The sequence below is a fragment of the Oncorhynchus nerka genome, linkage group LG26 (assembly GCF_034236695.1).
Source record: "Oncorhynchus nerka isolate Pitt River linkage group LG26, Oner_Uvic_2.0, whole genome shotgun sequence".
Classification (NCBI taxonomy): domain Eukaryota; kingdom Metazoa; phylum Chordata; class Actinopteri; order Salmoniformes; family Salmonidae; genus Oncorhynchus; species Oncorhynchus nerka.
Window position 1 is genome coordinate 15,766,120 of NC_088421.1, and position 16,062 is coordinate 15,782,181.

The window sequence follows — 16,062 nt, forward strand, 5'->3', positions numbered from 1 at the left end:
TGTTATAATCCTATCATTGAAATGAAAGATAACTCACAGACACGTCCAGCACCAATGTAACCAACTGGGGTTAAAACCAGGTCTTCAGTGGCCACAAGACATTTATAACTGTGCTTGACCTTTCATCGGTTTATACTAGGTCAAATGTATTGTTCACACTTACCCAACACGTCCAGGTCAACTTTGAAGTGGATGAAATGAGTGTGGATGTTCCCAATAGTATTTTCTGCCACCTGGTGTCCGTATTTGAGATTGCCGTCAACATTGAAAGATGACGATATGTATCCAGTGGCATGCACTTTGGCCTCAACAGAGCCACTCTGGTAAAAAATGAAGTCCCACAAGTAGTCATAGTTACCTATGGCCGTAATGGTCCTAAAAACTAAGGCACTGTTTACCATGCCTCCATAACTATTGCTGAAAAAGTCAGAGAAGTGTCTTCTGAGAGGACGGCCTGTATTGTGCTCAAAAATGCAAATTGAATTCCTGAATCTATGAGGTGCACTGACGTCAATGTATCGGAAAGTGTCAATGTAGGTTGCCGCGTACGGACAATCCACGCCTCGAACGAGCTCGTGCGCAAAGCGACCTATTCCGATACTAGAGTCCAAAAACTTAGTCAGAATCATGCCGGGTGTGATGGAACCATAAACTGACATTGCCTCTTGAACACTAAGCTCATAAACTATCCTCTCCCCCTTGAAACGAATGTCAAAAACTCTCATACCGGTGAGGGAACTCAGACCAAACGCAAAACTCCATTCGAGATACATGACATGATTATTCTTGACACTGAAGCGTTTACCCTGAGCGTAAAACTGCTGAGGGCTTAAACCGGTGGGTTTACTTCTAGGTTTGAGTGATGCATAGTTCTGGACAGGTTTATACACAATTTTAGTCACTGTCCCGGCATCATATTGTTTTATAAGATCCTCCACACTGTCAAAGTACTGTCCGTTATAAAGTAATCTCTTCACACTCCAAAGAGACGCGTTGGTGCTTTCGTGGTTGATTAAAACTTCCAAACCTACAGGGTGGATGTACATTCCACTCAAATCACGAAAGAAAGATATCCATGTCTGTCTCTCTCCCGATTTGACACCCCGAGGCATGCCTTCGAAACCATTCAGGGTTTTCTCTTTACTGACATCAAAACTTTCTTTCACAATTTTGCCAAGTTTTGTAAATACCTCTTCATTAATAAACTTGAAAATAAGTGCATATTCACCAATGGTGACCGTACGCGCATTGATGGGCAACTCTTCTTTATACCTCTTAACCGTGACATCGCGGTGGTAAATCGGGTTGGGGAGAGGTCCTACCACATATTCTTTAATGTACCCAAGGGTGCCATAGAAAACCATCGCAGTCGCCTCTCTCACCGGCTTGGGTTTATTGTTATCTAGGTAACCAAGCGCATCCGCTTTCATTGGCAGCAAAACATCAATTAAGAAGAGAAAATTCCCTGAAGGCTTTGTAAACGCATTGACAGAAATATTCAAGTCTTTCTGATTACTCATATAGTCGCGGACTTGGAGATATTCCTCGGCGGACAGGTCAGCAAACATCCCGCTTCGTTCATTGTGTTTTCCCTTGAAAACATGATGCGGCTTCGAGGAGCATTTGGGCAGCCTACCCGAGTAAAGACATACGATGACAATATTCGCTATTACTGAGATCAGGCCAAAGAGTATCAATATCCATTTAATTAATGAAGTCATTCTCCAAACCACAATCTAAACATCCTGGGGTGTTCTGGATAGAGGAGGCGATTGCGAGGAGCATAACATAAGATTAGGCGCGCAAGTGAATTTGGGATGAGCCACACCCGTCCGTCCCTCCCCCGTGCAGCACCCTCAAGAAATTCAAAGTTCTCGTATACTTTGAATAAAGTTATGCAATTGCCGGGGTTTAATCCAATAGTTTTTGGATAAAGGCCAACATTCCTCCTGTGTAAAGTGTATTTTACGCACATATTGTATGCTCCCTGTGGAAAGGGTATTGCGTTCCTGTCAAATAAATACTTGTTCAATGGACTTGGTTATGTTGATATATTTTTTACAGATATTTTATTTGTACATGCAGGCCTAGATTGAATTTTCTATGTGTAACTATTTTTACACAAAATGTGGTGTGCAAGAGCATCGTCGTATTGAAGTTGAAATACACTATAATGGTTATATTAGTTGGGAAGCCTCTATAAACCAGGCATTACCTGCAGACAAAACAATTGATGGTGTTGCTTTTGTTGTTTTTCACTAGCCTGGGTCTCACTGCACTGTCGAAAAACACCTTAATCTGATTTGTCTGTTGTGGCCCGCCGTGTTTCCTGGCCCCTGGTGGGAATAGTTTTCCGTTTCGGAACGCAGCCAACATTCCCAACATTTGATGTAAATGGAAAGCCACAAGTCTTGGCAGCCTTTCTGAAATTACTCAGTTTGAAGTAGGTTTATAGTGTATAGGGCTCCTCACTTTTTCTTTCTGAGGCAAACCGTAAAAGGAACTCTCTTATTCTAACCAACAAACACAGCTATAACTCTTAGTTGCTACATCCAATTTTGGATATAGGCATTAAAATAATGATATAGCCTATACCCATTGATTCATGAGTAATAGGCTACGTTATAAATGCCTCATGAGCTAGTTCAACTGTCATAGACCTACCCCATCAGAAGCCAAAATACAAGCTTGTTTGGCACCAATGTTTGTAAACAATGTAGGCCTAAATGTAAACGAACAATGCATACCCTCAAAACATGGCTAGCAGAGACAGTTTTGTATTAGCAACTGATAATTATGAGCATATATGGTATTCAAGTTAAGGGACATCACCCTGGGCGGGGTGAACCATAGTAGGGGATTAAAAGGGCAAACACCATCTCCAGAACTGAGTGTGTTACTTGCAAATTACTGTAAGTGTTTACTCCGGGTTACAATCCTTATTAAACAAACTAACCTCCGATCAAAGAAGTTTCCTGTGGTCTCTTGTATGAACATAGGGCAGAAATCCCTTACAACTGTTTGCATCGGAGTGATTGAAGCAGGGAGAACAGGGTTCCTGATGATCATCTTGGCCTTCCTGCGACACCTGGTGTGGTAGGTGTCCTGTAGGGCAGGCAGTGTGCACCCAATGGTGAATTCAACTGCACGGATCACCCTCTGAAGCGCCTTGTGGTCCGTGGTGGTGAAGTTGCCGTAAAAGGCTGTGATGCAGCTCGACAGTATGCTCTCGATGATGTACCTGTAGAACACTGAGGGCCCTTCTGGACAGGCCGAATTTCTTCAGCATCCTGAGGTTGAAAGGTCACTGTCGTGCCTTCCTCATCTGTCCATGTGGTTAGACCATTTCAGCTTCTCTGAGATGTGTACACCAAGGAATTTTAAGTTACTGACTGTCTTCACGGCGGCCCTGTTTATGAGAATGGGGGCATGTCCAGCCTTGTTCCTCCTGAAGTCCACAATCAGCTCCTTTGTTTTGCTAACGTTGAGGGAGAGGTTGTTTACCTGGCACCACGCCGTCAAAGTGCCTTCCTCCTAGCTGTAAAATCTTGTCGTTATTGGTAATCAGGCCTACTACTGTCGTGTTGTCAGAAAACTTGATGATGGAGTTGGAACTGTGTGAGGCCACGCAGTCGTGTGTATACAGGGAATACAGAAGGGGACTAAGGACGCACCCTTGTGGGGCCCCTGTGTTGAGAATCAGTTTCGCCTACCTTCACCGCCGTCAGGAGACCAAGGACCCAGTTGCAAAGGGAGGAGTTCAGACCCAGGGCCGTGAGCTTTGTAATGAGCTTATAGGGCACTATGGTATTGAAGGCCGAGCTGTAGTTGATGAACAGCATCCTCACATATGCATTCCTTTTGTCCAGGTGGCTATGGGTAGTATGCAGTGCAATGGCGATTGCGTCGTCCGTGGAACTGTCAGGTCGGTAGGCGAATTGGAGAGAGTCGAGTGTGTCAGGGAGGGAGGAGGTGATATGGTTTTTGACTAGCCTCTTTAAGTACTTCATGATAACGGAAGTGAGTGCTACTGGTTGGTAGTCATTCAGTTCAGTTACTTTCCCTTTCTTGGGCACAGGGATGATAGTGGATATCTTGAAGCAGGTGGGTATAGCGGCCTGACCTAGGGAGAGAAAATGTCAGAGAAGACAACAGCCAGCTAGTCTGCACGTGCTCTGAGGGCAGGGCTAGCAATGCCGTCTGAGCCGGCAGCCTTGTGAGGGTTAAACCATTTGAATGAGTTACATATGTCCTCAGTGGATACTGGGTGTGTAGACCATGTTGTCATCAGGGCTCTCCTTGGCAGCTTAGGGTCATTGTGCTCGAATCATGAGAAAAAGGTGTTTAGCTGGTCCGGTAGTGGGGCGTTGGTGACCGCGATATGGATGGCTTTCTTTTTTATGCTTCAACTAAGGAATCTAGGTTTAATTTCAGGATTAACTGGTATATTTGGATACATTTTATTCCCCATATTCTATTGATCCAATACAACAACACAATTCATAATTATAAAAATGTAAAAAAATGTTTTGCTTAGGGCACCCAAAACGCTAGGCTGCATGTGTGGGTATCGATGTGGGTATGGAGAACTGCGAGCCTCTGCGGCCCCTCGTGACGATTTCAGAATTGTTTTCTGGCTCCCACCCTCATCAAAAGTTGCCCATCCCTGACCTATATATTTTCTAGCCTTTGACCTTCCTGCCATTCGACTTAGATTTACTGAGATATGTTTCTATAATTCACTAATTTATTCCTGGCCAGTGCACAAGCTGTGTGGCCCACTCATTTTCCTTCTCCCACGAGTCCTCTCTCCCTTGTGACAACTTTCAGATGTTGTATTCCAGGGAAACAACAATTTGCATCTCAGGAGGAACTCCGATAAGTTGTAGCAAATTCAATGTCTGTTTATACAAGAAAACCAAGAATTGTAGATCACTTTGAGTATATCGGTGTCACGTTCGTTGTAACGAGGAGACCAAGGCGCAGTGTGATATCAATACATTCTTCTTTAATGAAAATGAAGAACACTTAAACAAACTATATAAATCGAACGTGAAGCTATATATAACGAGTGCTGACATGCAACTAACCATAGACAAATACCCAAGGAATATGGCTACCTAAATATGGTCCCCAGTCAGAGACAACGATAAACAGCTGCCTCTGATTGAGAACCAATCTAGGCAACCATAGACATAAAAACACCTAGACTAGAAACAACCCCATAAACATACAAAACCCTAGACAGAACAAAAACACATATCACCCTCGTCACCCCCTGACCTAACCAAAATAATAAAGAAAACAAAGAATAGTAAGGTCAGGGCGTGACAGTACCCCCCCCCCCCAAAGGTGCGGACTCCCGGCCGCACACCTAAACATATATGGGAGGGTCTGGATGGTCATCTAACCTTGGTGGTGGTTTAGGTTCTGGACGCCGCCCCCATTCTTTACACTGAGGGCTGGGGACCGTCGCTGGAGACCCCGGACTGTGGCCCGTCGCGGGAGGTTCCGGTCTGTGGCCAGTCGCGGGAGGTTCCGGACTGTGGCCCGTCGCGGGAGGTTCCGGTCTGTGGCCCGTCGTTGAACGTTCCGGTCTGTGGCCCGTCGTTGAACGTTCCGGTCTGTGGCCCGTCGCGGGAGGTTCCGGTCTGTGGCCCGTCGTTCAACGTTCCGGTCTGGCCCTTCGGCCAACGTCGTTGGCGTTCGCGGGAGTTCCGGTGTGGCCCGTCGCGAGGTTCCGGTCTGTGAACGCCCGGTCTGTGGCCGCTCTGGACTGTTCGGGTACTGAACGCCGGTCTGTGGCCCGCTGAACGACTCTGTGGCCCGTACTGTCTTTCCGGTCTGGACCGGGTACTGTTCGCTCTGGACTGGGTTCCTGTCTGTGGCCCGGTTCAACGCTCTGGGCTGGTTGAACGTTCTGGCCCGTCGTTGAACGTTCCGGTCTGTGAACTGTCGCCGGACGCTCTGGACTGGGTACTGTCGCCGGACGCTCTGGACTGGGTACTGTCGCTCTGGACTGGGTACTGTCGCCGGACGCTCTGGACTGGGTACTGACGCCGGACGCTCTGGACTGGGTGCTGTCGCCGGAAGCTCTGGACTGGCGAGGAGCACAGGAGGCCTGGTGTGTGGTGCCGGAACTGGTGGTACCGGGCTGGGGACACGCACCTCAGGGCGAGTGCGGGGAAGAGGAACAGGGTGTACTGGACTGTGGAGGCACACTGGAGGTCTGGAGTGGAGAGCTGACATAACCCGTCCTGGCTGGATGTTTAAATTTCGCCCTGCAAATGCAGGGCGCTGGCACAGGACGCACTGGGTTGGTCCAAGGAGGTATACCGGAGACACAGTACGCAGAGCCGGCGCAGGATATCCTGGTCCAAGGAGGTATACTGAAGACCAGGAGCGCTGAGCCGGCACCCTCCTTCCAAACTGAATGCTGGAATAGAGCGCACCGGGCTAGAATAGCGCACTGGAGACACCATGAGCATCTCTGCATAACACGGTGCCTGACCAGTTACACACTCCCCATGGTAAGCACGAAGAGTTGACTCAGGTCTCCTACCTGACTCAGCCAATCTCCTCGTGTGCCCCCCCCCCCCACACAAATCTTGGAGCTGCCTCTCGGGCTTCCGTGCTAGCCGTGTACCCTTATATCGTCGCCTTTCTTCCATTCTCCTGTATCCCTCCTCGCACTGTTCCATTGAATCCCAGGCGGGCTCTGGCACTCTTCCTGGCTCGATGGACCACCTCTCCATCTCCTCCCAGGTTGTTACCCACTCATCCTTCTCCCGGGTCCATTTTTCCACCAAGCGCTGTTCCTCCCTTTCACGCTGCTTGGTCCTGGTTTGGTGGGTTATTCTGTCACGTATTAGTTGCCTGTGTCAGCACCAGTGTTTATAGCTTCACGTCCGTTTTATTGTTTTGTTAGTTTGTTTAAGTGTTCTTTCTTTAATAAAGAGGAATGTATTCTCATCATGCTGCGGCTTGGTCTCCTCGTTACAACCAACGTGACAATCGGCCTACCTGCAGAACTATGAGGATATTTGATTTGTTAAATACACATTTATATATCTAGTTATATTATAAAGATCCTAAGCATTCTAAGATGCAGGAGGATCCCCTTCTACAATTTCGCACCAATTTTCTTAATTTCAAGCTCAAAAGAAGCACGTCCTCCTGTTGGTCTGGCTGGCCACTTCATATTCCTCTGTAATTATTTTACCCATAATGCTCATTGACTTGACATTCCATATTACCATTAAATAAAGCCAAGTGATTATTTCTACCAGGGTTCATTGGGTTGGCCCAAGAAACAGAACACTATTTTAATTTGCAAAATATAAAAATATTGTCATCCTGCCAATACTATGATGACACTGAAGACAGTAGTTTTCAATTGATGTGTTCGTAAATTCACTCGAGTGCCAGAGTGTGCTCATTGTGTGCTCTGAGCATTTGTAAATTCAGAGCATTGTCAGATTGTCAGTTCATAAATTCAGAGCGTTTAGCTCTCGGAGCGTTTAGAGCGCACGCTAGCTGAGGACCAGGGTTGATCTGAGCATTTTGACCTCACAACGGCAGTCAAGCACCCAAGCTAACTAGCTAAAGTTGACTAGTTTGCTAGCTACTTCCAGACACAAATGAGAGAACACCTCGTCTGACCATTTTACTCACCCTAACAGAGCTGGTTAGCCTGTTTTCATGTTATCTAGAGCGTTGGCGACTGTAACTGTGCTGCTGGCAACAAATATATATATTTGTATATATATATATATATATATAATATATATATTTATATATATAAAAAAATATATATATATATATAAAAATATATATATATATATATTTATTTAAAAATATATATATATATAATAAATAAAATAAAATAAAATATATATATATAAATATATATATTATATATATAAAAATATATATATTTGTTGCCAGCAGCACAGTTACAGTCGCCAACGCTCTAGATAACATGAAAACAGGCTAACCAGCTCTGTTAGGGTGAGTACATAATATATATTCTTTGCCAACGTTTACTGACACAGGTCATATTCAACGGGCATTGTGTGTTCGTAAATTCATCAGTTGTTCTGCGCTCTGGCACACAGACAAGAGGGCTTTGAAATCGGAATAGATAGCCGGAGTGAATTTACGACTGCACTCAAAATTCAAACTATCATAAAAAATGTATCCCTCCAACCCTATAAAATGGACTCAGAGACTATACACTGGCTCTTGCCAGCTCCGTGCAGTGTTTTCCTCTTCTGAGTCAGATGATGTTGAGCTTGAGTTTGTTCCAAGCTGCAAACTCTTATCCAATAGGTCTACAGGCTCTGTACTACTGAAGCTGGTGTCAACGTCATCAACAACAGCAGCAGGATGAGTCTGCTGAACACTAGTCAGTGATTAGCCAACATTTTACTACTTTGTCCCCATCAAACATGTTACTCCAGCAGCATGTGTTTGCTTGTAGTTTGCAGTCGATGTCGACATAAAAATAAAACTCAATAGTTATTCACAAGCTAATGTTTAATGAACGAGTGGCTGGTCCAGTAAGTAATGTTAGCTACGTGCCTATTGACACCCATTCTCAACTGGATCCACCTTCGACAGGTGCGGTCCTACATGCCAGACCAGCTGCCATTGCCCAAGACAAGACAAGGTTCACCAGCTGAAGAACATTAAGGACCATGCCTAGAACACTCCACCAACACAACATCCATATTCAGTTAGAGTGATGTTGTAGTATAATATGGAATGCCTAGCATGGTCACAACTGCATTGTGGTATATATTTGGCTTGTTCTTGTACATAAACTCAGCAAAAAAAAAGAAACATTCCCATTTCAGGACCGTCTTTCAGAGTTATTTGTATTTGTATTAATTAACTTCATAGATTTTCATTGTAAAGGGTTTAAACACTGTTTCCCATGCTTGTTCAATGAACCATAAACAACATGCACCTGTAGAACGGTCGTTAAGACACTAACAGCTTACAGACGGTAGGCAATTAAGGTCACAGTTATGAAAACTTAGGACACTAGAGGCCTTTCTACTGACTCTGAAAAACACCAAAAGAAAGATGCCCAGGGTCCCTGCTCATCTGCGTGAACATGCCTTAGGCATGCTGCAAGGAGGCATTAGGACTGCAGATGTGGACAGGGCAATAAATGGCAATGCCCGTAATGTGAGACTCCAAAGACAGCGATACAGGGAGACAGCTGATCATCCTCGCAGTGGCAGACCATGTGTAACACCACCTGCACAGGAGCGGTACATCTGAACATCACACCTGCGGGACAGGTACAGGATGGCAACAACAACTGCCCGAGTTACACCAGGAACGCTCAATCCCTGCATCAGTGCTCAGACTGTCCGCAATAGGCTGAGAGAGGCTGGACTGATGGCTGTAGGCCTGTTGTAAGGCAGGTCCTCACCAGACATCACCGGCAACAACGTCGCCTATGAGCACAAACTCACCGTCGCTGGACCAGATAGGACCGGCAAAAAGTGCTCTTCACTGACGAGTCGCAGTTTTGTCTCACCAGAGGTGATGGTCGGATTCGCGTTTATCGTTGAAGGAATGAGCATTACACCGAGGCCTGTACTCTGGAGCGGGATCGATTTGGAGGTGGAGGGTCCATCATGGTCTGGGCCGGTGTGTCACAGCATCATCGGACTGAGCTTGTTGTCATTGCAGGCAATCTCAACGCTGTGCATAACAGGGAAGACATCATCCTCCCTCATGTGGTACCGTTCCTGCAGGCTCATCCTGACAAGACCCTCCAGAATGACAATGCCACCAGCCATACTGCTCGTTCTATGCGTGATTTCCTGCAAGACAGGAATGTCAGTGTTCTGCCATGGCTAGCGAAGAGCCCGGATCTCAATCCCATTGAGCACATCTGGGACTTATTGGATTGGAGGGTGAGAGCTAGGGCCATTCCCCCCAGAAATGTCTGGGAACTTGCAGGTGCCTTGGTGGAAGAGTGGGGTAACATCTCACAGTAAGAACTGGCAAATCTGGAGCAGTCAATGAGGAGGAGATGCAGTGCAGTACATAATGCAGCTGGTGGCCACACCAGACACTGTGTTACTTTTGGTCAGTGACACATTGTTCCATTTCTGCTGGTCACATGTCTGTGAAACTTGTTCAGTTTGTCTCAGGTGTTGATTCTTGCTATGTTTAAACTATAACTAAATATTAACACGTTAAGTTTGCTTAAAATAAACAATTGACAGTGAGAGGACTTCTTTTTTTTGCTGAGGTTATGTATATACAGTGGGGCAAAAAAGTATTTAGTCAGCCACTTAAAAAGATGAGAGGCCTGCCTGTAATTTTCATTATACAGTGCCTTGCGAAAGTATTCGGCCCCCTTGAACTTTGCGACCTTTTGCCACATTTCAGGCTTCAAACATAAAGATATAAAACTGTATTTTTTTGTGAAGAATCAACAACAAGTGGGACACAATCATGAAGTGGAACGACATTTATTGGATATTTCAAACTTTTTTAACAAATCAAAAACTGAAAAATTGGGCGTGCAAAATTATTCAGCCCCCTTAAGTTAATACTTTGTAGCGCCACCTTTTGCTGCGATTACAGATGTAAGTCGCTTGGGGTATGTCTCTATCAGTTTTGCACATCGAGAGACTGACATTTTTTCCCATTCCTCCTTGCAAAACAGCTCGAGCTCAGTGAGGTTGGATGGAGAGCATTTGTGAACAGCAGTTTTCAGTTCTTTCCACAGATTCTCGATTGGATTCAGGTCTGGACTTTGACTTGGCCATTCTAACACCTGGATATGTTTATTTTTGAACCATTCCATTGTAGATTTTGCTTTATGTTTTGGATCATTGTCTTGTTGGAAGACAAATCTCCGTCCCAGTCTCAGGTCTTTTGCAGACTCCATCAGGTTTTCTTCCAGAATGGTCCTGTATTTGGCTCCATCCATCTTCCCATCAATTTTAACCATCTTCCCTGTCCCTGCTGAAGAAAAGCAGGCCCAAACCATGATGCTGCCACCACCCTGTTTGACAGTGGGGATGGTGTGTTCAGGGTGATGAGCTGTGTTGCTTTTACGCCAAACATAACGTTTTGCATTGTTGCCAAAAAGTTCAATTTTGGTTTCATCTGACCAGAGCACCTTCTTCCACATGTTTGGTGTGTCTCCCAGGTGGCTTGTGGCAAACTTTAAACGACACTTTTTATGGATATCTTTAAGAAATGGCTTTCTTCTTGCCACTCTTCCATAAAGGCCAGATTTGTGCAATATACGACTGATTGTTGTCCTATGGACAGAGTCTCCCACCTCAGCTGTAGATCTCTGCAGTTCATCCAGAGTGATCATGGGCCTCTTGGCTGCATCAGTCTTTTCCTTTTATGAGCTGAAAGTTTAGAGGGACGGCCAGGTCTTGGTAGATTTGCAGTGGTCTGATACTCCTTCCATTTCAATATTATCGCTTGCACAGTGCTCCTTGGGATGTTTAAAGCTTGGGAAATCTTTTTGTATCCAAATCCGGCTTTAAACTTCTTCACAACAGTATCTCGGACCTGCCTGGTGTGTTCCTTGTTCTTCATGATGCTCTCTGCGCTTTTAACGGACCTCTGAGACTATCACAGTGCAGGTGCATTTATACGGAGACTTGATTACACACAGGTGGATTGTATTTATCATCATTAGTCATTTAGGCCAACATTGGATCATTCAGAGATCCTCACTGAACTTCTGGAGAGAGTTTGCTGCACTGAAAGTAAAGGGGCTGAATAATTTTGCACGCCCAATTTTTCAGTTTTTGATTTGTTAAAAAAGTTTGAAATATCCAATAAATGTCGTTCCACTTCATGATTGTGTCCCACTTGTTGTTGATTCTTCACAAAAAAATACAGTTTTATATCTTTATGTTTGAAGCCTGAAATGTGGCAAAAGGTCGCAAAGTTCAAGGGGGCCGAATACTTTCGCAAGGCACTGTAGGTACACTTCAACTATGACAGACAAAATGAGAAGAAAAAAAACCCAGAAAATCACATTGTAGGATTTTTAATTTATTTATTTGCAAATTATAGTGGCCAGCTCTTGGAAGAGTATTGGTGGTTCCAAACCTCTTCCATTTAAGAATGATGAAGGCCACTATGTTCTTGGGGACCTTCAATGCTGCAGAAATGTTTTGGTACCCTTCCCCAGGTCTGTGCCTTGACACAATCCTGTCTCGGTGCTGTACAGACAATTCCTTCGACCTCATGGCTTGGTTTCTGCTCTGACATGCACTGTCAGCTATGGGACCTTATATAGACAGTTGTGTGCCTTTCCAAATTATGTCCAATCAATTGAATTTACCACAGGTGGACTCCAATCAAGTTGTAGAAACATCTCAAGGATGATCAATGGAAACAGGATGCACCGGAGCTCAATTTTGAGTCTAGCAAAGGGTCTGAATATTTATGTGAATAAAGTATTTTTATAAATTTACAACAACAAAAAATGTCACTTTGTCATTATGGGGTGTTGTGTGTAGACTGCTGAGAATTTGTTTTTAAATCCATTTTAGAATAAAGCTGTAACATAACAAAATTTGGAAAAAGTCAAGGTGTCTGAATATTTTCCAAATGCACTGTATGGAGTAGAAGAAAAATGTACTACCAACGCCTATAATAAATATTACACTTCTACCAAGGGAATACTTGCATATGGTGGGTGCATTGAGGTGTTGGGAGTTACTTTGATAAAAGGGATAGATTGTTGTTATGGACTTTTCACATCTCCTCAAGTCATCACTTATTTGTATCCAACATACTATACTGTTCATCTTGTGAGGGATAAATTGCTTGAATGTCCCCAACACACGCAGGCAAGGGGATTCGGTGTCCTGTGCCTAGCTTCTCCCCACATAGAACAAACTCCAAAAAGAATCTGTAGACCATCAAGTGGTGTTGTCTGTATGAGAACGACCAAAACACTAGACTTTCATGGGCAATTGTTGTGTACTGTCTGTATTCCTAATGTAGCAGCACAATGCAGAATATCTCATAGACATAATAATGCCGAAGTCATTCCTTTACCCTTTGTCATCATCATCATCAAAACCTTTATCCAGTTTTGCTCCTAATAAGATGCACTGAGGCGAACTAGCTAACATTAGCTAGCTATAACATTAGGCTACAGTACATTTTGGGTATAGCAAACAGATAGCTAGCTCAATTTGGCTAGTAGTTGGACTCACAAAATTATACTACACTGAACAACTCTACCACTTGTGAAGAGAGCTTATATTGCAAGCTAACTACGTCTCTATGTTAGTATGTAAAGAGAAAAAAACAGATTCATCGTCTAGAGCTTCTTGGAAAGTGTTACCATCAATCTACCAATGATGTCATTGGTTGAACTCTCCTGGCTCGAAAATGTTAAAAAAAATAGCGTTATGGTGCATAATTGTGTCTGAAACGCCTCTCATCCCTCATAATTATGTAGTGAGACTGGAAAAACAAACCAAATAGTGTCGTGGTGAAGTTTCCCTTTAGGGCTAGGCCCCTTTTTTCTCAATTTTCGCCTGAATGACGTGCCCAAAGTAAACTGCCTGTTGCTCAGGCCTTGAAGCCAGGATATGCATATAATTGGTACCATTGGGAAGAAAACACTTTGAAGTTTGTAGAAATGTTAAAATAATGTAGGAGAATATAACAATATATATGGTAGAAGAAAATCCAGAGAAAACCATCCAGATGTTTTTGAGAGAGACCATTATCTTAGAATGGCACGTATAAGGTCATATTGAAGATTAGCTTCCTGGATGCAATTCCAATGGCTTCCACAGGGTGTCAGCAGTCTATATTCAATATTTCAGGCTTGTAACTTCAAAAATGAATAACAAATATCAGTTTTAGTACAGGGACAGTCTTGGAAATTCGTGTTTGGTATCTGAGGAGTAAATAGAAACGTATTTTGACTTATTGAAACAAAGTTTAGGGGTAGATTTTCGGATTCCTTTCTCTGCATGACCGCTGTGTTTTATATTTTAGTTTATTTTCCAGTTTTTGGGGAATGGCACAGTAGATCCAGCTGTCATAATGCAAATTATGTAACCATTTGTAGGCCAATTTTTTATCTGTAGAATGACTAGTAATGCTAATTGACTGGACATTCCAAATCACCATAGTAATTATGCTTCACAAATAGTAGATATACAGAACTAAAATATAAAAGCCACAGACAATTTCAAAGATTTCACTGAGTTACAGTTCATATAAGGAAATCAGTCAATTGAAATAAATTCATTAGGCCCTGGTCTATGGATTTCACATGACTGGAAATACAGATATGCATCCGTTGGTCACAGATACCTTAAAATAAATGGGCCACGGGATCTCGTCACAGCATTTCAGTGCATTCAAATTACCATCGATAAAATGCAATTGTGTTCGTTGTCCGTAGCTTATGCCTGCCCATACCTTTACCCACACCGTCACCGTGGGACACTGTTCACAACATTGACATCAGTAATTTGTGCACACAAATGATTATTTCAACTCATGAAACATGGGACCAACACTTTACATGTTGTGTTTATATTTTCGTTCAGTGTATATTTCTATGGTAAAGTAGTCATGTAAAGATATTCCCAAAGTGAGATAGTTCCCAATCGTTCCGATTGTGAAGTCATGTTGTAAAATTTCTAGCCGCGTTAAAATGTTCCCAGTTCAAAATGTTCCCAATTAAATAATTGGCCCACGCACACAGATTTTTAGCCCTTTAACCATATTATCAACCAGCTGGTAGAGCATGTACTAACAGTCGATTTAGAAATGGATATGAAAAAAATCTTCACTTGAACCTAATTGGTCAACTCCCCTAGCCCTCCTGCATCAGTAGTGGCACTAACTTTGACCACTCAGAGGGCTGTAAGAAAACTCAAATCAGTCACCAAAGATATGGGATAAAAGGCAGACACTCAGTTGGTGAGGCATAAATATTGCACCATTCCTGTTAGTAGAGACCATGAAGAGCAGGGATATGAAATTAAATAGTTAAAATGTAAAAAATAAAAAATAAAATCATAAAAATGTGCTACACGATATATATAAGTATGTGGACAATAAGTGGATTTGGCTATTTCAGCCACACCCGTAGCTGACAGGTGTAATTGAGCACACAGCCATGCAATTGCCTTAGACAAACATTGACAGTAGACTGGCCTTACTGAAGAGCTCAGTTACTATGCAATACAGTATATGCATATGAAATGGGTGATTCAATATGTAAACACAATTTAAAAGTGGCTCACATACCGTAGAATATTGTGGAGTGTGCATATGAGATGAGTAATGCTAGATACGGAACATTGTTAAAGTGGCGAGTGATTCCTATTCTGTGTCTATAGGCAGCCACCTCTGGTGTGCTAGTGATGGCTGTTTAGCAGTCTGATGGCCTTGAGATAGAAGCTGTTTTTCAGTCTCTCGGTCCCAGCTTTGAAGCACCTGTACTGACCTCGCCTTCTGGATGATAGCGGGGTGAACAGGCAGTGGCTCGGGTAGTTGGTGTCCTTGACGATCTATTTGACCTGCCTATGGCATCAGGTGCTGTAGGTGTCCAGGAGGGCGGGAAGTTTTCCCCCGGTAATGCGTTTGGCAGACCGCACCATCCTCTGGAGAGCTTTGCGGTTGTGGGCGGTGATACAGCCCAATTGTGCATCTATAAAAGTTTGTGAGGGTTTTATGTGTTAAGCCAAATTTCTTTAGATTCCTGAGGTTGAAGAGGCACCGTCACACCTTCTTCACCACACTGTCTGTGTGGGTGGACCATTTCAGTTTGTCAGTGATGTGGACACCGATGCTCAAGTTTAAATTTGATCCACCGGAGTGTGTCTAACCACAAGTCAGAGACCACTATGACACACCAAATGTGTTTGATGTGTCCTTTTCGTCTTCTAATGCCTCAAGGTGAAAGTAATCCAAATTGAAATGAATCATACTTCATTACTGAGTTTGGGTAATCCCAAAATTATATTACTTAACAGATTACATTTAGAAAGTAACCTACACAACCCTGCCCTTGACCAA

At 43.6% G+C, this 16,062-nt stretch overlaps 1 protein-coding gene across 1 annotated transcript; it reads right to left on the reverse strand.

Moving 5' to 3' along the window:
• Positions 1–29: 29 nt before the first annotated feature.
• Positions 30–1,816, reverse strand: LOC135564662 (primary amine oxidase, liver isozyme-like). The gene has a single exon (XM_065010145.1). It carries the CDS (start codon positions 1,719–1,721, stop codon positions 141–143), a length of 1,581 nt encoding a protein of 526 aa, XP_064866217.1. The 5' UTR covers positions 1,722–1,816; the 3' UTR covers positions 30–140.
• Positions 1,817–16,062: the final 14,246 nt, after the last annotated feature.

Coding starts and splice junctions, on each gene's coding strand:
- LOC135564662 (XM_065010145.1), bottom strand. CDS start 1,721: ATGACTTCATTAATTAAATGGATATTGATACTCTTTGGCCTGATCTCA.